Here is a 23405-nt window from a genome sequence, read left to right as displayed (position 1 = left end):
ATTTGTGTGTTCATCGGGACCGATCAATTCATACTGTCCATTTTTATTTCTGTACATTGGTAATATTAAGTCTCATGTAATATGAAACTTAATCAAACATACTGTATAACAATATTGATTTTTTTAATGCCATGTTACAGGCATTCAAAAGAAAATTACGCAAGATTATTTGTTAATATCGTACCTGTATTTGTTTAGTTTCGCGCTTGTCCCTTCTTATGTAAATTTTAGGTTCAGACTTTTTTTTTTTGTTATGTTTCTTTTTGTTTTTGTCAGTTCTATATACTGTAAACAATTGTAAACATTTGTATAAAAGGACCTCGGTCCGACAAAGTCCCTTTTGTATTGACTCTTCATTATAAAAAAATATTTCTTTTATTTCGTGTGTGGAAATATTTTTCAAACCATCGCACAAACAGTTATTAAAATAAAAGGATTTTCCTAAATATATCCACTATATTTAAACATTTTTATGATTTTGATAGGTCTGGTACTTTCTGTACAAGGGCTTCATAAGTAATTGAGGGGGTGGATGAATAAAGGTGTCAAGTTTGTTTTCTATAAAAAAGTTTTTAACAAGACATATATTTTTTTGATGAATTATTCTTTGATGAATGAAGATAATTATTATCTTTTTTTGTATTAGAGATTAACCATAACTATATATTTGTAATTGATTTGTATTATTATCTTCATTCATCAAAAAAGGACAACATACCTCGCTAAAAACTCTTTTACAGAAAACAAACAATTTGTTACTTGACACCTTCATCCATCCACCCCTTCAATTGTAGATAAAGCTAAAATGTAGTACTACAGATAGTGAACATTTTTTAACATTCGTGATTATAACAGTACTTGAACCATCTTTCTACGCGTGTAACACTTCCTACTGCTTAATACTTCCGATACTATTTCTGATACGTTAACTGATTCCGATAACCATAGTATTCCTAGTATTGAATTATTATCTCTATATTTCTTTGATACATTATCAATTTTCCAATTCTTGATCATTTAAATACTCCGTACACTTTGTCGACGATCTGGTATTCCGACTACTCTAATTGCCCCGTGCTCTAAATGTTTAGTACCGCAAACACACTAACAAGTGAACGTGCCAGAATGGCGATCGTTCGCCATCTGCTCGACTCGGCACACTAATTAACAACTTTTTTCAGAAAATACCAGAAATAAATATTTTATGCACATTTTGTAGCAAAAAATCACAGGTAAATGTTTTGAATAGAAATCAGATTGCTGTTTTTTAATGGATTGTTTATTGTGCAGGTGGATTACTTACGTAGTTGTTTTCTACAGGGTGTCCCAAAAATTCCTGAGGTCATTTGAAGTAACTTTTTCCTTTGCGAAAATGTTCTCGGTAACTTTGTTAAGGAGTTATTAACGAAAAACCACGGACCAATGAGAGCTCAGGCCCCGCTGAGCGTGGCGTTGGCATTGGCCAAGCCAGAATCCGTCCGCAATAGCCGCACTCTGATTGGTCCATGTTTTGCGTTCGTAACTCGTTAACAAAGCCACATAGAATTATCTCTTTGAAGGAAGTATGTACAACATTTTTGGGACACCCTGTACATAGATGTGAAACGATAAAAGAATCTACGTAAAAAATATTTCGATAAACCCTTTTTCTGCTTAAATTGCTCCAAACTTTATGTTTATTTGTTATCAAAAATTAATTACGAAATATGAAAAGAAATACATAATAGCACTGAAAGAAAATTGCTATTACGGTGCAGGTTCATTGTTCGCAAAAAGTGAACAAATTCAATTTAGAAAATACTTCTCGACGAAGGACGTAAATAAATGGGATTCACAACGGTAACAACGTGCACAATATGACTCGAAATCATTCCCAGCTATGTACGTGTTTGAAGTAACACAGATAATTGTGTCCGCGATAAAGCGATACCAGAACCGCGACACTGATATAATTGCACGCGTAAATACAACAGAAATACGTATCGGCAACGACCTTTACTTTGCAACAATTTCGACGTAGTACATCACCAAAAGCGCAATTTCTTTCCCCCTTCCCCAAACCGCCACGCATCTCCATTGAGTCACCCGCATAATGACTTCGTTTAATCGCGCAATCTTAGCAAAGGTGGTTCACCTGTAATAATCCATTAACTCCTTCCGTTTTTTTTTTCAGTGGCATTGAACAGTGCCGCGATAGTGTACCACCATAACGTACAAATTAATTAGTCGTAAATAAAGTGTCCCATTAAAAATCCACCTTAGCCGAACACTTGCATAAACGCTAACGCAATTAACGGTGGCTGTGGGACGGGAAGAACATGTCAGCATACTACGCGATGCATTTGCTCTCGCAATTGAATAGGTTAATTACGACAACAATGATTTCAACTCGTGGTCAATAAACGCAAATCGCTAGGATTCAATCAGACAACGATCTTAAAACGATCGAAAACAAAATTCAAACTCAAATTCGCATTCTGTCGACATGTGAAATTTTCGGCGGGGAGAAACGATTATCGCTTACAATCGATCGCAACTAATTCGACGCGATAAGTACGTAAAAGTGAACTTGTTCCGCAAACTGTTTAACACACGAGTGACCGTAGAAAAATCATAGGTTAGATCGCACTTGGTCCCCGCACAGTTTCAACGGTTTCTTGAATTTTTCTATAGCGTTTTGTACGGAAGAGTATGGTTTGACGTGTGCGGATTCTCAGGTTGAAAAGTATGGCATTGTGACAGCGGCGAACAAAAAAACAAACGGGAATAGCAACGTTAACGGACTCACCTGTTGGTACGGTACTCATTTCGACGAATCGATGCGCGTACGTCTGTGCCCACTTCTGTTCACACACAGTTCACCACTCGCGATTAATTAGCAGAACAACAATGTGCACACGTTTTCCCACGGGAATGGTTCGAAACAGATTCTGTGACGTGTTCGCTTCCACCGAACCGAGATCGATTCCTTCCGAATCGCTTCTGAGGAACGGCACGGCGGCCATATTGGAAACGGTCGGCGCGGAACGCCACCACGTGGCCGCGCGCGAACTGACATGCCCGCTGGCCGCCGTTTGAATTTTGGCGCCACGGGAACTCTCTCAACAGAACAATGGAACTGTCGATGAGTTTTATACAAAATTGGGAATGTGGAAGATTTTTAACAAATACTCTCGTATATTCATTTCGTGACTCAACGTTTCCGAAATTACAAGGTATAAGATTAATCAAATCGTCAAGGTTTAAGAATATTTTAAACAATTCGAATCATGAAGAGAATTATTTTCTTGCCAGATATGGACAATAGTTTTCAAATTCCTTTAACCATTATATTCAATAACTTCTCGAGTAACTTTTCTTCAATAATTTACTTAAAAAATTAATTTAATTTATCTACATATGTGTATAACTTTTAATTATGGACGTACGCGATTTTTGTTTTTCAACAATAATATAAATCGCGATTAATGAATTAAGTATCTCTGTTGGCTCTATTGTAAAATTGTAGATTTTATAATGATTAACTTACTTTTTCAGAATTTAATAAATGTATTCTTATATAATTCATAGTTCATTATTTATACTCATTAAATATACATACAGGGCGGACCATATAAACGGGAACACCTAAATATCTTTCGTATTTACTGTCCTATGAAGAAACTCCTCAGGATTATTTTACGAGGCAAATATAATGGCAAATAAACAAATTTGCTTAGATAATTCTTTTAATATCAGGTCATTGGTATTTTTCTCAACTTGAATTATTAAAAATAATAAAGTTAATTGTTATTTACAAATATAATTTCAATTATTATTTGTATTGACAAATAACGCGCACGCGTGTTCATTGTATATACAAAATACAAGAAATAAGAGAAGACCAAAAACAATTTATTTGATTTCCACCTGAATCCACAAATAATAAATAATCTTTTATTTGCAAATAAGAAACAATAAATAGATCACTTTCGGAATTATTTCCAATTAAAATCACAGGTTTAATTATTATTTAATTATTTATTATTTAAAATAAAATTTGCCCAATACTGGTTGTAGGCTATAGGAATAAAAGGCCACAGCGAGGTTCTTTACAACATTTATTACTATCACCTATATAATTATGTACAATTAGATACACTTGCCTAGGCAACGTAAGTACAATAATCTACAGCACGAGAGCTCAATGGGGTTAGTTACAAACAAATTTTGGCGTTCCTGTAGGAGTTCATCCCTATTAATCGCTCTTAATTAATACAGACTACGTACGTTGCGGGTGAATGAAGGACGATCGTCGCTGGAACGTCGTACGGGAGCGTAAAGATGTTTCCATTTTTATTGCGCACAGGTCGATTCCTGTATAGGTACGGTTATATTACGTATTGTTCGTTTCTCGATAATACTGATAAACGCAGATGCGCGTTTGCGTGACAGAACTCGGGTGCATAGACAATCCACGTGGTGTTCACTATCGTATTGTATAGGTACTCGTTCCGCGTGGCTGCCCGATAGCGATTGAAACAGCCATACGTCGGAGACAAATGCTGTGCAAATATTTTCGATTCCGTATTCGAAACTGAGCGGAACTAAGATTATCGTCACTGACGTCCTCGTTACCGGTCGCCTATAGCTCGACGATCAACGAGAACGATAGAGATCGAATGTCGAAACCGATAAGCGAACGGCGGTGGTTAACCTACTGCTCCGGTAGGATATTATGTCTATACTTGGAATACACATGTACATCTATCAATTGTAATCGCTTAGGATCGCGTTCGTCGAGTGTCACGCGACACGAGATCATCTACGAATCTAACTGCAACACTCGCGGATCTCGACACGCTCTTACTAGAAGAGCGACTAGCGTGCTTCGACGAGCTTGTACTGGCCTAAGTGTCCACATATCTTCTTCGCTTAGGCGAATCGTTAATACATCGTGACTACTAACACAACCGGACGACAATTACACGCTACCGAACGGAGCAACTAAAGTGCCGTGTGGCGCGGATCAAAGCTCTGGCAGAGATTCGTTATACCGTACGATTAGAAAATCACTGAAGGGTCCGGTTAGCAGGGTACTACATCGTTGGCACACCGTATCAATTCGTATTGTCTAGGCTTCGATCAAGCGAACTACGCTGCGACATTGCTCGACCATCCTCGCGAATTTACGAAGCAAATCTGTTTTAAGGGGGTGCTACACTGTCGAAAAAAGCTGTTCAGAATTCTTGTATATTATATAATTAGACTACGGATTTTATGCATTTATGACGAAAATGGGAAGGCACAATTTAAAGCAGTGGATATGTTAAAAATATTCAAGGACATCTATTTGTTTCAGCTTAATGGGACGATTAAAAGAAGAATACAATTTTTATTTAGCTACTGTGTTCTGAAATCAATGCGAACATTTTTTTATTTTGCATAAATATCCGCAGTCTAATTATAATTAATAAGATGAGCTGAATTAAAAAAGCAAAGAATTGTACTTTAAGATTATCTGTTTACATCCCAAAAAGACCAATCCGATATACACAGTTTGTTGTAAAAAATTCTTGAAAATCACTTGTTTTCACTGGAGTTGCAGAAGCCACCCTTAAAAGAAATTGAGAGCATCGCACGCAAGGCGAAGAGACCTAGAGTATCTGAGGACTTGGTCAGAAAATGGTGGTTTCGAGGCAAAGGATGCTGAAAAATCTTCTCAAAAAATGTCATCTCGATCTTCGAATGAATATGTGAAAGATGTAGCTCATAGATTGCAACTTTTCTTACGCAGTACTGGAAATGTACAGGATGTTATAGTTGAAACACAAATATCCTCCGGTTTCGACAAACGTTGTTGGAACGAAACATTGTTCCTCGAGATTAATATTTTGTCGAAACCGTTTGAAACATTTAATACATACAGCAGCAAGTTGATATTCCTCTCTAATGCCGTCTTGTGTCTTACGATTAGAAGTGAATTCAAGGTCATCTTGAAAAAATTCGAATACATGTTCGTTTCGTGCTTTGAAGATGTTTATAGTGTTATTCAAAATGGCGGAGATGTTCAAGTGTTCTACTTGACATCCTGTGTTTCATGTATACTGCATCGTTTAGAAATTTACATGCACGTCGCTTTAGCCAAGATAGAGCTAAATACTCTTACGTTAAGTATACCGTATATTTTAATTAGTTTTAGAATACTATAACCTGTCTTACGGACGGAGAAACTTGAGATATATCGACTATCATAATTAAACTGCGTGTACGCACTTGAGACAAAATGCAGTGAAATTTTAACATAGCAGAAAAATTGAAAAAATTTCTTGCAATTTAGGAACAACGTTATTTTAAACTTATTAATAAAATCGTCGAGAGAAGGAACGAAATTTGCTTCGTCATTTTGCGTAAAGCTCGAAGCCCAACTATGGCAACCAACACACCTCAAGTTCTTCAGCCAAGGACAATAGCAACACTTAGAAACGTTTAAACACGATCGATGCAGCGAACGTTTCCAGTACCGTATCACGGAGGACAGCGACGTACAAAGTAATATTAAAAACATTTCACGGGCAGAATTATCGCTATGATGAAGCTAGGAAGCTTCATAGGAATGAAGTCGCCTAAACTAAATTTCGGCGTGAACTACGAAACCAGCAAGCGGTCTATGATTATTGCTCGTTCGATGCGCGGCTTTATCGAGAAATTCTTCTCCGTGTCTACATATTCGAGCTAACTACGTGTGTGTCGCCCCGCGCACAATTCCCCTAAATATTTCGTAGATACAAGTGTATAATACAGTCACCGTTATGTACATACAGAACACCCCTACGTTCAAGCTAGTGGTATTGATATCGAGAAAAATGTGGCTCCGGCCTGTTCCATTCACAACCGGGGCCGAGGTTTTCTTCCGTTTCTTATAAAAATAGTATCAGTAGTGATCTTCATGGCTATACGCGGTTTCGTAAAAACGAGCATGTGAGAAAGGTACAGCCGCCGTGTTCCATCATCCTCTGTTTCCTTGAAATCGAACGGAAGCTTCGCGTCTCATCCCTACAGAGCTTCTTCATGTGTAACATGTACACTTGCATGTGTACATGTGTGTGTGTGTGTGTGTGTGACTATGTGTGTTATAAAAAAAATGTACGATCGTTCGAAATGCTGCAGCGAGCGCTAACGGATGGACTTTGTGCATTTTCCGGCATGCGGCGCAGATTTCGCTCGCTCGTGCTTCAGCGATCACACGCGAAATTCGCGTTTCCCACGGGATTCTACGTGTAGGAAATCGGTATCTAGGCTCGAGTTTAGATTCGGCTACGCAGGGCGCGATTATCCGTGTTCTGGGCTTCGTTCCGCGGTTCTAAAATGATCGCAGTTGGCTGAACGCTTGGCTCCGAGAGGATTAGGCCCATCAGCGATTGTCTTTTATGTCCTGAATTTGATCATTCTTACTATCTTTTGTCTAGAGACTTAACATCATTCAGTGTTAAAATGTTTCATTCACCATACGACGATGCAAAAGTTGCCCCTGTCTATCGGAAACGTCTGGAGTTAAATGAAAATATATTTTCTTTTTCGATGACCTAGAAAGTTGAAAATAACGTAACAATGTCCTTAAAAATCCTTTTAATGGCTTTTCGATCTTGTGTTTGACGTATAAAATGTCATAAATGCATAAAATCCGCAGTCTATTCATATAATATCAGTTCGAATCGATAGATGGACTACAAGAATTTAAAGAAATCCATATGTCTCACCCTATTGAAATTATTAAAGGAAGAACGAAAAGTCTCGATTTTTGCTTTGCAAAAAGATTCATAGACCAGTAACAACGTAATGATAAATCCTGATTGGTAGGATTCTCTGTCCTCTCAGAAGCCAACCGTTCAGCTCCTCGCCGTAACAGCCTCACACGCTGTGAAGCTTCGTCGAGCTCCGTTTGGTTGTTTCTCTAATTTTCGCTAAAAACGCTCGACAGTGCTTGACGAACAAGCGTCGAGACTGATTCATTATCTAGAAAGGGCTACGCACGTACGACCTGCATACGAAATTACCTAGGAGGCGTGAACTTGTTCAGCCCGCCGACTGATGGGAGTGTATGATGATGCTGTCTCTAGCGCGGGATGATCACCTCGAAGAATTCAAGTATAACTTTTGATTTCGCAGCAATCCGCGAGAGTGGTGCGATGACACTCGGTGGAAGAAATGAAGAGATCATTGGATCGCTAGATGCGGTGGGTAGCTTGAGTTTTAATCCTAGAGAGGCTAAGTCGGTGGTTAGGCGGTGGCTCATACGGATGCTCATGCTCTTCGCGAGTTCGTCCAGCATTCGAAACTTAATTGCCTGGCGGGTCAAGAACGAAATCTCGATTATAAACTTCTCCTTTAAACCTTTGTACTTTCGTTTCTTTTGTTCGGAAATGGTATACGTCAGTCGAGAGTCTCGGGATCTCTGATTTTATTCTCACTGAGCCAAAACTGCTTCTCTCAATTCTTCATATCCCATGTATTGTTGTAGAGACGTATAAAGGAATTGAATAAGTTCATTGTTCCGAATGCATTGTGTTCAGTGTGATGTTTCTCTCCTGGTTGGACAATCGACTTTAGTTCAGTTCGGTTCATAAAACGTTAGGTCATCCCAGTCGTCTGTATTTTGTTCCCGAAATAGTTTTATAGTTAAACCGAGAAGTCATTTGTGCCAATAGAAAGATTTAAAAGAGAGTCAAAGACGAAAAGAAATCTTTCAACCTTCAACCAAGTTTGATATGAAAAGCTCCAATCGAGGTCTTTAGTTCAAGGCCCCAAAAATTTGTTTAAATATGTGAGAATATTGTTCGAGGCTTGACTGGGATGACCTACTATAAATGTGCCAGTGTGCAGGGGTCAAACACGTGTTCGAATCATGCCGATTAGCAAACTCCACCCTGTTTACTCTCGACAAGATTGATAGAGAAAGTACGTGTTGAGTTTCGAGTGTTTGGACTCCGATCTACGCAATTCCATTGGGTTCAGATCAAACACGATCGACCGCCGAAGGCTATACTTTGACTAGAAGGCAAACATCGCTCTTGCAAGCTGCGTACACCTACGTGCTCCCATCAACGTCTGAAGACTATGGCGGCGACAGGACCGCGGTAGCCTCTTTATGTCCAATTGACTTTATATGCCTAATACATATTACTTTATGTCTAGGTACACGTAGTATACTATAACAAATGGCAAAGGACACTCCGAAGGATGTCGCTCGCACGAGCCATTTTAAGTGATGTCTTTAAGCAGCTCGAGAGAGTTCTATGAGAATTCCTTCCATCGAGTTTCGTTTCTGAACGGCGAGTGCGCCGCCGTGCTAAAAAGAAATGCATTGTATGCGACTGGGCATTATACAAAACTTACGCTCCTCGCAATGGAAGCACCTACTTATCCTCGAATCTCGCATGTTCCCCGTGCCGATCATCGTACAATTGGAACGCAATCGTACTCTGAACAGAAAGATATACATATATCGGAATGTTGTACACCTCGTGCAGATCTCGTCTTCGAAAGACCCTGTACGCGACTTTATCGAGCTAACTTGAGGACTCCGGCACGCACGCGCAAGTAGAAAAGAGACGAACAGATGATCGTGCAGTCCCATGCTATTTCAGAGGCCGCAAGTGAAACAGTAACTCTGGCTCTTAATGCAATATAATTGACTGGTTGATAGTTGAAGATCCCTCGTGCACCGCGGTGCTCGGAATTTCCATCGGCTTTCCACGCGAGCCTCAAGTTCTCTCGGTAAATCTACGCAGTATAATAATAACAATTATACAAGACCTCGTTCCCCTTGTCTTGGCGAACGGTGCACAAGATAAATCAAAAGTTAATGATTCGAGATCCTACACGGTGTACCGATTATTGTGTACCGACGCTTCTCACCATGCGTCACTTCGCTCCATTCCAATTTTCAGTCACTTCTCGAGATTGGAGGAGAATCTCTGTGTTTGTTAAAATATGTCCTCGATGTTGGCGTAATTGCGGTGCCAGTAGCCTCCCTGGTACAGCCAGTCCTCTTGACCCGTGTAAGGGTTGATGTCAAACCGGAACCACCTGTAACGCGAGCAACAAATTGTAGAATATCGTGGAAATTGTAATGCATGTTATTCGGTTTGATATAAAATTCAAATCCACGATGCGTCTACTTGGAATTTTCTCCCTGAAGAAGACTTAACTTTAACGAGTGCGAGTATCACAAGAAAACATGCGCATATATTTACAAAAATTGAGGTGCTGAATAATGCATCGATTTTCTTGAATAATTCACTTACTATGCGACCGGGTCTCATTAAGGATCTATCAAATATAATCGTTGCTATAGAATTACGGCTGGACCGTCACGCCGCGCCGGTCTTGTGCATTCCGAATAATTTTCATTTAAAACAATCGATAATAAATTTTCGAATTGCATACCTGGGCACGTAATCCTGACCTTTCTTCTGCTTTCGATTTTTACGCATCTCCCGTTGCTTCTCCTCGAGGCGAGTTTTCTCTGCCGCGGCGCCATCCTGATCTCCATTTTCCAATTTCCTGATATCCGGCCTCAATCTGGAGTCCGTCGGGCATATTACTTTTTCCATTTCCGGTAGCAATTCGTTCAACGACATTGCGAACGTTGTGAACTGGTAATACTAAAAAATCAATACGGAAATCTCAAACCACCCGTCTATGTATACATTTCAATTTTTCCATCAATCAAATCTTAAGCTATGTTCACACTGTCGCCTCTTGTTTCTTCTTGTTCTACCGAATAAAGGAAGAAGGAGGCAACAGGAGATGTTGCTTCAGCGTGGGCGTAGCTTTAGACGTTTTATTGATTTTATTAGAACTTGGACAGTTTCCTGATTCTATAGAAACTTCATGATTGTCTCTGTCTTTGTGATGGTAGTGCGAAGAGAATTTATTTCTTCACTCCCTTGTTTAACTGTTTCAGTAGAGTATTCTAATCGAATATACTTTGCAACTTTGTGATTTACCTCTGAACTATTGGGCAACCTTGGGGCAGCTTCCCAGAGGGTGGTTGATCCAGGAATATCATCGATCGTTGGGGTATCTTCCCCGTCTATACTTGCTGATGGATCGTCAATTGCATCCTTGAATTAGATAAACACCAACACACAGTTGAAACAATACAATGAACTAGATAATCCGTTTAGAAAATGTCCGATTTCATTGCACGTCGCTTTGAGGTACAAAGCTTACGATCCTATCTCTTCAATTTTAATTTACACATATAAATTTCCTTTGAGATACGTTTAATTTCAACGTCGATCAGTGCGATTGTTGCGTGCGCTTTTTGTGTGTGTGGAAAAACAACATATTGACGATAACATTATGTGATATTTGGTGAAAATGTGGTGACTAATTAATAGACTGCGGATTTAAGAGTGCTAATCTATTTTTCTCAGCTTGTTAAAACTATTAGTGTTATTATTCTTAAGTAAGAATGAATTGTTCATGTGGCTCCAGTCTACTAATCAACGCACTATTCGTTGATAGTAAAAAGAACTACAAAATAGAGATGACAATCTTGTAAATGAAGCGTGTGAGTGACCAAAAAGTTCAATTTCTACCATAATACAATCAAGAAACGTGCGATTCTTTGATCAGAAAGAAGTAGTTGGTAAAAATTGGTCATTTCACATGCAACGATCTAATACTTGTAAAAAACATTATTATACTCTTGTAATAGTATTATATATCGTAGAAATTTGAAGATTGGAGCGTAGATAGGTGCAAATTTTTGTGCCAAACAACCATTCAAATAACAAAATACGGAAAACTTCAACGATTAGAATTTCGCTAAATAATGGACTCGCCTGGTTCTTGCACCATGGCTTGAATTATATTAATTTTATGTAAGCCACAAATACTTCGAAATCTACAGTTTAACAAATTGCAAAAAGAATTTCATTTCTGAAGATTAACCCTTTGCACTCCGAATCATCTTTCAATTTTGTTGCCAACAACTATCAACTATTTTAAAATATCGAGTGTAACTCGACAAAGGAGTTCCTGTGATAAAAACAGATATCGAGTCACACTCGGCAAAGGCGTGCAAAGGGTTAAACCGCAAACTTCATTTCCGGTAGACACCCCATAAATAAAAGATGAAATGTTCACCAGAGAAAATGATTATTCGCCACGACGTTGAATTTGCTAATAGTTTAACACGAGATCGTCCACGAATGGAAGCTGTTGAATATGCGAAAGTTCAGTGAATGCAAATACGGCTAAAAATAACCGACTCATGAAAGTACACAGATTCAAACACGGTCCGCGTTTATTTCGAAGTTCTATAATGCTCCGTGTGCTTTCTTTCAAAAGTGTAGCGCCGCGCATTCAGAATGGAGTTTCCTTTAGAAACCACGTTATAATGAGTTATAAAAACGTCGACTCATAATACGATCTAGTATACATATATCCCAAACTCGGTTTTCAAATGAAAATTATATCTCCACGGATACCCTTTCGTTAAAGCGAAGGGATTGGTCTTCGGTTCTTCAAAAGTTGAAGGCCAACCTTTATTGCGATATTGTTCAAAGGAACCCACACATCGACAATGTTAATAACGGCATGAAAAATCCATTGTGAAGTAATTCCACTACAGATCTATTTTTGGCACACATCCGCTTATTCGAACGGTCAGGGAGAGTGCATGTAAACTGAACTAGTGATTAGAAAACGTGAAAAAACGAAGTAATGTCTCCTATCGATTTCCAGCTTGTCCAAAAAGACGATATAATTTGAGCATAGAACGTTTTAATTACCTGATGGGAGGGTTTGAAAGCTCCAACCTTGAGGCTGTGCAGTTTTGCTAGAACCTTCTTGTGGCCAGGACTGTTCTGAGGACTCTTCGCTTCTCGTCTCAGCCTCTCCAAAGTTTCATCATAGAGCGCTGGGTCGCACATCTTCATCTTCTCCGTCCATTTTCCAAAAAGGAACAGAAGCTTCTTCTTACTGAACAGAATACGTATCGTTAAACCCACCTCGTTGTCATAAAATGCATCTCACACGTCCGTGTTAGTCATCGTTGAAAGCAGAGGACGATGATCTTCCACTTGTTCCATCGATCAGTTTGGATAATCGATGCTCTACTAATCTACTATATCGCGGATTAAACAAGTAACTATAACCCAAATATCACTTCAATCAGTAAAGACTCACGAATATGCAAGTAAAAGTTTGATAAAAAAAATAATTATGTCGTATCAACTGCTAGGTTATTAGCGACATCACATAATAAGTCAGAATATACTACATTATTTGTACGATAAGTTTGGTTTCCTTGATGAAATTAGCACGTATTATAATAGTGTGAACGAATTGATATTAAAATATTAACGCATTACTCACCGGAAGCCTACGGGTATGATTCTCAATGACTGTTCTATATCCAAAAGGAACTAAAAAGTCTTTTAAAAAATAATCCCGGGAAAGATAATTGGATCACGTTTCTGTTTATTCTTAGTTCGTGTGTACGATCGGCATTGCTGTGATAAAACTCAGCTGCGAAATGTAAACGTTTAAATTCTATTATATAGCCACGGTAAGTAACGTCTAAAATATTTTCAGAAAACTGTTGCACACGTTTCACTGTCCCGTTCCGATTTTATAGAAATTGTAGTACGACGCGTGGACAGCTTTCTGTCGTCGCGTCGAAGCACAAAAACCGTTTCTACGATCACAGATTCAATTGATGATAAACTGTTACCAGCTTACTCTTGATCCGTTATGAAGCCTTCGACACGGTGAAGGTCCTTCCCGTTGCAACCGCTGCTCTTGAAAGAGAGAGTCGCCTTCAGGTTTGCTCCGCCGCTTTGCTTGATTTCGAGAAAACCTAACTGCTCCATCCACAGTTGGCCCACCAGCACGTTGTGCAATATACAGTTGATGTTCTGCCAAGTGTACGCTTCCTTCCATCTGCGTGCACGATTCGCATCGATTCAAGAATTATTGATTCTACTGTTCTACATAGTAGAGAAACTCGAAAGAACGGATTTTCTTTGTTCGCGTTTTCGCTGGCAATCTATTAAATACCTAGGCCTCGGATTTCCCAAATTACGATTTAATATACAGTGAGTGTACAAAGTATTCGTACACCCTTTAAAAAATAGACTATCCTTTTTATACTTGTACCAAACGACCTGACTTTTTATAATCAATTAGAAGCATTGGTTTACGAAATGTTATGCATAAAAGATTTTCAGAAAATTATAATTTACAAGGTTACATGCAAAAATAGAAAAGGCATTTTTCAAAAAATTTTTGTTTGGAACTTCAATGAAAATATAAAATATATGTTTTGTAAATCTATGTTAGTTATACACACACTGAAAATTTAATCGGTTGACGCAGGAAAAAACGACACGCATCGAAAGATGTACGATTCCGTGAATTTTAAGCAGAAACTGATCAAAAGTCGTGTAAAACTAGGATTTTCACCATTTTTAACCGCTTGTTGTTCGTGTATATGAAATTTTCAGCATGTGTGCAACTAACATAGATCTACAAAACATATGTTTTAAATTTTCACATCGAGAGCCCAATTAAAAAAGTTTTAAAAAATTCCTTTTTTATTTTTGCATGTAACCTTGTAAATTGTAATTTATTGGTATTAAACCAATGCTTCTAATTGATTATAAAAAATCAGGTCGTTTGAAAAAGTTAGTCTATTTTAAAGGGTGTACGAATACTTTTTACACTCACTGTATGTTATTACGATGAGATGTGTTATTACTACAAATTTTAATGCTAAAAACTAAATTAACATTCCATAGACTGAACTTAAGACTGAACTAGCATATTGGACTCTTATGACCCAAATAAAATTCCTGTACAGTGTGTTTCAAAATTATATGCCGGGATTCTGCACCTCTGCACCGGTAGAGATCTGTCACAAAAGTGGACCGCAAAATTCACCTTAATATTGAATCCCAAGGTCAAAATTGTTTTTTATTTCATCGTATAGTACTCATCGCAAAGAACAAAAATCTCAAAGAAACCACAAGTGTCTCGTGTCTCAATTGTTCTCTTAGAAAACGACTTTAAAGTTTCGTAAATACGTTCAAAGATGGCTGAAGCTAGCCTAAAATAACGCGTTCAACACTAAAATGACTCACTTGGGAAGTTCAACGGTGACCACACCTTTCGGATGGATTTCTATAGATTTGCCCCAGAATTTCAACTTCGGGTGTATACTGCCGTGGAAAATGAAGTCATCGCTCTCAGCATGGAAAGCGGACACTGGCGGATGATGCGACACTTGCTCGCAAATTATTCTGAAATATTCACAAATAACGTCGTTCTTCATTATAACAGTTTATTCCACAAGCTCTATTCACGTGTTGCTCGTGTTCAGAACTGTCTCCGAAAGTCAATGATAACTATTTAACGAAATTGACGAGGCTAATGGCATCGAGTTATCGTGGTTCGAACGTGATTATCTTTTCACGACCACTTATGCAAAGTTTATAATGCCTGCCAGTCAAACTCGTAAAATGTGAAAACGACCTATTAAATGGTAGAACGCTGCGAACGTTGGTTTTAATCGAATCTCGATAACTTCGTTCTGGCGTACAAAGAGTTATCTGGCATTGTCGCATACACGAAGGTACATGCGTGTACCAAATATGATAACTTTTTGCATCCTTTCACAGTTCAATCGTTTGAAGGCTTGTTACCGGAAGTCCTCTCGTTCCAGCTCGTATGTCTCTCCCAGTATGGGATTGAAGGGTTTGCCAAGTCGCTCCCAGTTCGAAGCTAACGCACTGACAGCGAAAGCGGCGATGTACTGTAACATTGAACAAAATAAATTCCTTACTAGATTAACAAATGCACTGGTTCGTGCATTTCAGTGTAAACTTCTTTTCTAAGACAACAGTTTATAGTTAGCAATGGTCGACAAACTGTTTCACAAACGATATTTATCTTTAAAGTATTTAATTATACAGGGTGGTTCACCAGACATTACCACCTCGAGTTTCGTCATTATTATTATAATATTATTCGTAGCGAAGAATGTTTAGGTTGAATGGCTTCGAGAGATGTATACTTTGGTCTCGTGAATTTTTTTTGTTCGTGAACGTCTAAAGAAAATCATACAACATCAAAGTATGCATCTCACGGGACCATTCAACCTCATATAAACATTCTTTGCTACGAATAATAATAATGACGAAAATCGAGGTGGTAATATCTGGTGAACCACCCTGTATAATGTATATAATTGTATTTAAAAACATATTACTGTATGTTGCGCGAACTTCTGTTTGGATGTTTGCGAAACTGAAGTGTGCATTACATGATAAATTGAAGGGCGAAGTTCACCTGTAACCTTCCGACGGGGGTTTCCTCTTGAGCTGCTAGCTTGAGCAATTTGGCATACTCCATGTACTCAGCGACCCGTTGGAGGAAGGAGAGTGGTTCATTAAAAATTACCGGCATGGTGAATTTGCTTAGATCCTTGCCCAGCGATAACGCTGAACAGATATTTACTTCTGAGTGGCCGGGAACTGGTAGCGTTGTTCTAGAAGAACCGTTCCCAATTATTAACCCCGTGCAAGTTAGACACAGCACAAGATACTTATATTAGACTCTAGAATGAATCATGTAAATACTTGTAGCGTTGGGTCTATGGCAGCTGTGTCTCTTTTAAATGAAAATTAGTTACAGTGTTGTAAGTTCATACCTTCTTTGAGGAAAAAATTAGTTACAGTGTTGGTAGTTCTCTCCGTGAGAAGGAAATTAGTTAGTGTTGTTAGAGTGTTACTAATTGCCTATGAATTGTAAATTAGATTCAATCTAAGTACTGGTCTAAGCTTGGCTACTTTCCCCTAAAATTTTAACTATACAGCAAACAAAAACTTGAATAAAATTTCAACGATACATCTCCGCTTATTTTTCAACACCGTGTGCGTGGACACAAGCTTGATTTTCCGTGAATAATGTTTTTATATGCGCGATGAAGAAAGTTGATATTAATTCGCTTTTAATTTGCCGTTTACAAATGATACGGAACAAATGAAATTGTTTGCTTGTGCGCACATGTTGCACTATTATTTAGTACACTTTCTAAGCTTTCGAGGTTACTGCTTGGGAATCGAATTCTTTTTTCAGTTAATTTTGTCACGCCGATCACCTGTGACCATCAGGGTAATCAACCGGTTAACGAAAGTGGAAGAGATCACTTAATGAAGCCTTAAGAGGCCTGTCACACAGTAGCTTATTATATAAGGATGTTTAAAAGTTTGATTAACCCTGAATTGGTGCACTGTGGTCTCTCGTGACCCCAACAAAACTTTCGTTCACCAACTTTCGCTACCGTACTGTACGATAATTGCAAACATCAAGTTTGTTCAACTTCCTCGGAACATTTGGATTATTTAATGACATACTTAAGAATTTCAGAACGGTCTTGAATAACGGCTCTGAACATTTGCCGGCAGTATACGCGAGTACACGATCACCTGAAGCACCGTTCTGGAAAGCGGCGCTGTGACCCTCAAAAGCGGACAGAATCGGGAATCTAATCGCGTACATGTCAAAGCAACAGCCGGGGCGATCGATCGCCCTACAAACGAGCTTCTGGCAACAACACTAAATCGAAATCAATAAATCTTCCAGAACCGGGGACCCAGCACTTCAAATTACGCAATTCCTCCAAACACATCCACTCGTTCGACACCGGAACAAGCCAAAAAAAAAAAAAAAGAAAGGAAATCGTGAAGAATCATCTGCTCAACAATTACAGGGAGCATTGCTACCGAGCAGGTAGATCGAGCAGTCAACAGGATGGATCGCGGGTAGCCGGACTCTTCAGATGCCTCGCGAGGAATCATCGACTTCTCGACGACGAATAAGATGGTTCGATAAAACCGTTCCGACGCGACGGAGGGTAGCGAACACTGGTCACACACCTGTATTGTCTCTGTATCGTGTCGTTGGCCATTATACGGATCTGTCGTGGTTATCGAGCGGCCTTTTGTCCGGTCTGGATGCGGCCCGATCGCGGATTATAGCTCGTTGCGTTCTGCGGTCCAGCCTGGGTCGACGATGTCCAACGACGTTCAACGACATCCGACGATTAGGTGGATCGAAGACGATGATCGGGTGAAGTTGCGGGCAGCATCGTCGGCCCGTGTCAGGGTCCAACTGGTACACGCGCGACGGAACAAGTACAAAGTACCAACGATAAACTGTGTGCGTGTGTCTGTGTGCGTGGAGGGTGGTAGGAAGGGTGAACGTACAAAGACGTCCCTCTCACGAACGCTCGCACTCGGGTTATCACCGTGTCATCGCGATTAGGTTCGTCTCGCGGGTCCGGGTACGGGATTGATCGCGGAATCAGCGCCCGAAGAATACCGGAATGCCTCGATCACTTGGCATGGGCGATCAACGCGGATGCAACCGGATGCATCGGGTGCGAGCACTGTCGATCAGCTGGACGCACGTCGGGCATGCGGGCGTGCCGTGAGCTCTGGCGCACCCTCTTGTCCCTCGACCTGTCGTCCTCCTAGCTTTCTCCTCTCGCTCCTCTTCCAGCCCTCCTCTCCGGTTCACTCCCTTCCCGCGTTACGGCCTCCAGAAAATATCAATAAATTCGAGCATGGTTATTGTAGGCAGGACTGTGCTCGTTCCGCTGGCCGACGTACCCCATTCGCTGCATCGACCGGCCCACGCATGTGCAACCACCCGGTGCATTCTGTCCGTCAGATTTAAATTTCCCCGATGTCACTGTAAACTCAAGTTTGTCGTTAAACGATTGTCGACATTAACGATTTCGCGAGTGGGCGTCTTAATTTCTTAATTTTTATTTAATGTTTTATGTATGATACATCGTTTTACGTTTCATCAGGGCGAAACTATAATAAGCTGTTGCTCCGGATAGATTTATCTGGAACAATCGAAATTGTCAAGACAAATGAATGGGACAATGATAGGACATATGTTTAAACAACGGAATGTACAAAGAGAATTTAGCAGTTTTGTTTAATATCCTATATTTTGTACAGCGTCCTTCATTTTTCATCAGAAAAATTATTCGTTTGGGATCTTTTTGTAGATTGAATATATTCCTCTGCAGATAGCAATTCAACATTTCTATGCCATTCCGCTGATACAGATTTCTTCGGCAAATAAATAAATGGGCCATCACGTTGGGTAGAATCGAGATAGCCGGATTCGGCTAAGGAAGGGGTCCTGTGCCCTCATTCTGGGCCTGAGGATCCAAGTAAGAGAATCTGGAAAGTTAGGAATCGCTTCAAGCTCGAAGCCAAAGCTATAGGCCAAAATGGACCACTCCGGGCCTCACGGGTGACGTTGACCCTCGCCAGCGTAGGGCTCCTGATTCTGGGACTGACGCATGACGGTCCAAGAGAACCTGCAAGTAATATTTCATTAATGCAGTGCATAATCTGGAGCAACGTGATTACATCGACTTCCTTGAAACATCCACATAAATTGCTTGAATATGTGACATGTGTTCAAACGAATCAGAAAAACTTGACATTTCATTATTTCTACCACGAAACCTCCTCCATTCGACGCACTGTACTCCGGCTGTTTTTCCGTCACAATTTCCTCGACACTTCATTAATTCAAGCATCCTGCTGCTTCGAGGACGACGATCGACGAGAGGGCAATTACACGGACCGACGTCGAAGACACATTCCGCTTTGTATAAATTAAACAGCACACAGTGCACTAATTATTTCAACGATCTGGTGGGACGAAAGTATTGCATTTGAAATTTTTGATCGTACCCGTTTTAATGTTTCCTTTCTTTTTATTCTCATCATACATAATGGTCCGCTGTTTAATTGTTGTAACAATAATTCGTGTGGATCTTGATGAGAGACGCGAAGCTCTTCAAATAACGTTCTCGTAGCATCAGTTTGTTAGACCGATCCGAACGTAAATTGGTACGCCGTGTAATCGATTAACTAATTAGCTTGTCATAACTGAGATGGCGTAACAGAAATTTAATTTGCATCCCTTACGAGAGCATCGTGGGATGGCCTGCCGCACCAAAGTGAGTAACAGGCTTTCTCCTGGTCCCGACGTGCGGTCCTGTAAATATCCTTTGTGTCTGGTTGTTGTTTCGTGAGACAATAGCATGGCGACGGAGACCGTGCCGTTGTTTCGATGAAGCGTGGATTGTGCGGACTAATTAAATTCATTTTCTATTTTTCATGACCCGCCGTAATTAGTTAGCCGACACGTAAAAAATCTGTTCGAGTTCCGTGCGGATGGCTCGTAAAACGAGCGATTGCACGAAGCTTGAACAGCGTTGCACAATAACCCGACGATATAGTTATTCTTTAAATGCATTACAGTGGGATGAGTCAACTGTCATGCATCGTAATTGTGGTATGGGATTGTTGGATATTTCGTATATCTCAAAACTCAAAGACAAAGAATTCCTAGAAATATATTATTGAAGCATAATTTTTTAGGAAAATCAACAATTCCTATTTCAAATTGTATACGAGACACCTGAGTTTGTAATTTCAAAACATTTCATAAACGAGAATTATTACCTTTCACTTTTTTATACATAAATGTTCCAAGAATCGATCTGGACAGAAATATTTTGAAACGACTTTACTTTTTTGAATAAATTAATGCGTGCGAATGTTCATGGTTTAAAAGTTATTCTATATTTCGAGTTTTATTGTCTATTTTTACGAAAAATTTAGATGGCAAGGTGGTCAAGGGAGTGCTCGTTAACATGGTTAGAAAAAGGAATTGTTATAAACATTAAACAGCCAGATATAATAAATTTATCTGTGAATTGTATCGAATAAATTAATGCGTGCGAATGTTCATGGTTTAAAAGTTATTACGTATCACGAAAACTATTAGCCACTTTGACTAAAAAATTAGGTGGTCAGATAGCCAAGGGATTGCTTGTGGACATCGCTGTCAAATAGAATTGTTATAAACATTAACCAGCTGGAAATAATAAATTTTTCAATAATTGTCACGGCGATCGACATCGATCGATATTTGGCGGAGTGGGGGGCGCCGCTCGAGCTCGGCAGATCGGCGAGAGCTCACCGGTGGTCAGTCAGTCGGGGCGGGGGAAGCGGGGTGAGCGGACGTGCTGCGTGACCAGGAGCGCCAGGAGAACCGGAGGGACCAGAGGTGGACCAGAGGTGGACTAGAGGTCATCTACAGTTACCCTGGCCTACCTTCAACTGTCAATTCAAGGAACAACGGTAAGTTTGATTACTAATATTTTTCAAAACTTCCTTTGTCTTTTTAAACTCGTCCTTCATACTTTTGAAATTTTTAACGAGACTTTCAATGAAGACTATTGAGTCTTCTTCAAATTTATCAATTTTATTCTTTATAAAAATTACATTTTGAGCGTCCCACTCGTATGCAGGATTATAATTGCTCTTGTGAGCTGCTTCGTTGGTTGTTTTCGCACTCGTGTGCGGGGTTATAGTTATTCTCTTAAGATGAGAGTACTTGTCCACGTCGTTGGCAAAAGGAATTATTATAAACATTAATTATGTAGCTAGAATTAATAAATGTCTCATGGCATTATCTTCTATATAATAAAAATCAATTTTGAATAAATTAATGCGTGCGAATGTTCATGGTTTAAAAGTTATTCTATATTTCGAGTTTTATTGTCTATTTTTACGAAAAATTTAGATGGCAAGGTGGTCAAGGGAGTGCTCGTTAACATTGTCATAATTGTCACGGCGATCGACATCGATCGATATTTGGCGGAGTGGGGGGCGCCGCTCGAGCTCGGCAGATCGGCGAGAGCTCACCGGAGGTCAGTCAGTCGGGGCGGGGGAAGCGGGGTGAGCGGACGTGCTGCGGGACCAGGAGCGCCAGGAGAACCGGAGGGACCAGAGGTGGACCAGAGGTGGACTAGAGGTCATCTACAGTTACCCTGGCCTACCTTCAACTGTCAATTCAAGGAACAACGGTAAGTTTGATTACTAATATATTTCAAAACTTCTTTTGTCTTTTTAAACTCGTCCTTCATACTTTTGAAATTTTTATCGAGACTTTCAATGAAGACTATTGAGTCTTCTTCAAATTTATCAATTTTATTCTTTATAAAAATTACATTTTGAGCGTCCCACTCGTATGCAGGATTATAATTGCTCTCATGAGCTGGTTCTTTGGTTGTATTCGCGCTCGTGTGCATGGTTAGGTTTGCGCTTACGTGCGGGGTTATATTTGCTCTTGTGAGCTGGTTTCTGGTTGTATTCGCACTCATTTGCAGAATTATAATTGGTCTTGTGACCTGGTTGTGTTCGCACTCCTCTACAGGATTATAAATTATAATTGCCCTGGTGAACAAGTTGTATTCGCACTCATGTGCATGGTTAGGTTTGCGCTTATGTGCGGGTTTATATTTGCTCTCGTGAGCTGGTTACATTCGCATTCGTGTGCGTGATTTAATTCCGTATTCAAAATTGGCATTCCTCCGATCGGAGGTCCCCCAGGGGCTCACTCACGGATGCGGCCGTGAGTGAGTACGGGGAGTCGCGTCCCCGGGGCACCCGAATCGCCTATAGGCCGCACCCGTGTGCGGGGTTAGTTTGGCTCTCGTGAGCTGGTGTTAGGTTGGCTCTCGTGAGCTGATTAGATTCGCATTCGTGTGCGTGATTTAATTCCGTATTCAAAATTGGCATTCCTCCGATCGGAGGTCCCCCAGGGGCTCACTCACGGATGCGGCCGTGAGTGAGTACGGGGAGTCGCGTCCCCGGGGCACCCGAATCGCCTATAGGCCGCACCCGTGTGCGGGGTTAGTTTGGCTCTCGTGAGCTGGTGTTAGGTTGGTTCTCGTGAGCTGATTAGATTCGCATTCGTGTGCGTGATTTAATTCCGTATTCAAAATTGGCATTCCTCCGATCGGAGGTCCCCCAGGGGCTCACTCACGGATGCGGCCGTGAGTGAGTACGGGGAGTCGCGTCCCCGGGGCACCCGAATCGCCTATAGGCCGCACACGTGTGCGGGGTTAGTTTGGTTCTCGTGAACTGGTTCTAGGTTTGCTCTCGTGAGCGGGTATTAGGTTTGCACTCGTGTGCAGGGTTATGTATTGTTATGTCTAACTATATTATTAGTCTGTTTCAGCTAGAATACACCAAGAAGAAGTCATACCAAGAAGAAGACATACCAAGAAGGGGACACACCAAGAAGAGGACACACCAAGAAGAGGACACACTTCGAAGGGAACACACCAAGAAGAGGACGTACCACGAAGTTGTAGTTTTATTTGCCGAGGGAGGTCCCTCAGGGGCTCACTCACGGATGCGGCCGTGAGTGAGTACGGGGAGTCGCGTCCCCGGGGGTTACCCGAATCGCCTATAGGCCGCACCCGAGTAAGTCGAGTAATTATTGTCTTAAATTCACGTTAC

General features: G+C 40.3%; 1 protein-coding gene across 5 annotated transcripts; it reads right to left on the bottom strand.

Moving 5' to 3' along the window:
• Positions 1 to 4083: 4083 nt before the first annotated feature.
• Positions 4084 to 18560, bottom strand: LOC143209975 (oxysterol-binding protein-related protein 2). 5 transcript variants are annotated; one of them, XR_013009169.1, is made up of 11 exons: positions 17934 to 18560; positions 16345 to 16543; positions 15699 to 15808; positions 15138 to 15296; positions 13738 to 13938; positions 12786 to 12975; positions 10992 to 11108; positions 10429 to 10646; positions 9898 to 10068; positions 9400 to 9461; positions 4084 to 9328 (listed from the first exon to the last, which is right to left on the bottom strand). XR_013009169.1 is itself a non-coding variant. In XM_076426345.1 (9 exons), the coding sequence occupies exons 1-9, from the start codon at positions 17963 to 17965 to the stop codon at positions 9966 to 9968; spliced, it is 1329 nt and encodes a 442-aa protein (XP_076282460.1). In that variant the 5' UTR covers positions 17966 to 18559; the 3' UTR covers positions 4084 to 9965. The 5 variants fall into 5 exon arrangements, 2 of the variants coding, with proteins under 2 accessions (XP_076282460.1, XP_076282462.1); XR_013009167.1 differs by having other exon boundaries at positions 4084 to 9762; XR_013009168.1 differs by having other exon boundaries at positions 4084 to 9461.
• Positions 18561 to 23405: the final 4845 nt, after the last annotated feature.

The sequence above is a fragment of the Lasioglossum baleicum genome, chromosome 6 (genome assembly GCF_051020765.1).
Source record: "Lasioglossum baleicum chromosome 6, iyLasBale1, whole genome shotgun sequence".
NCBI lineage: Eukaryota > Metazoa > Arthropoda > Insecta > Hymenoptera > Halictidae > Lasioglossum > Lasioglossum baleicum.
Note: the sequence above shows the minus strand (reverse complement) of the source record. Positions and strands in the feature narration are given on the sequence as shown.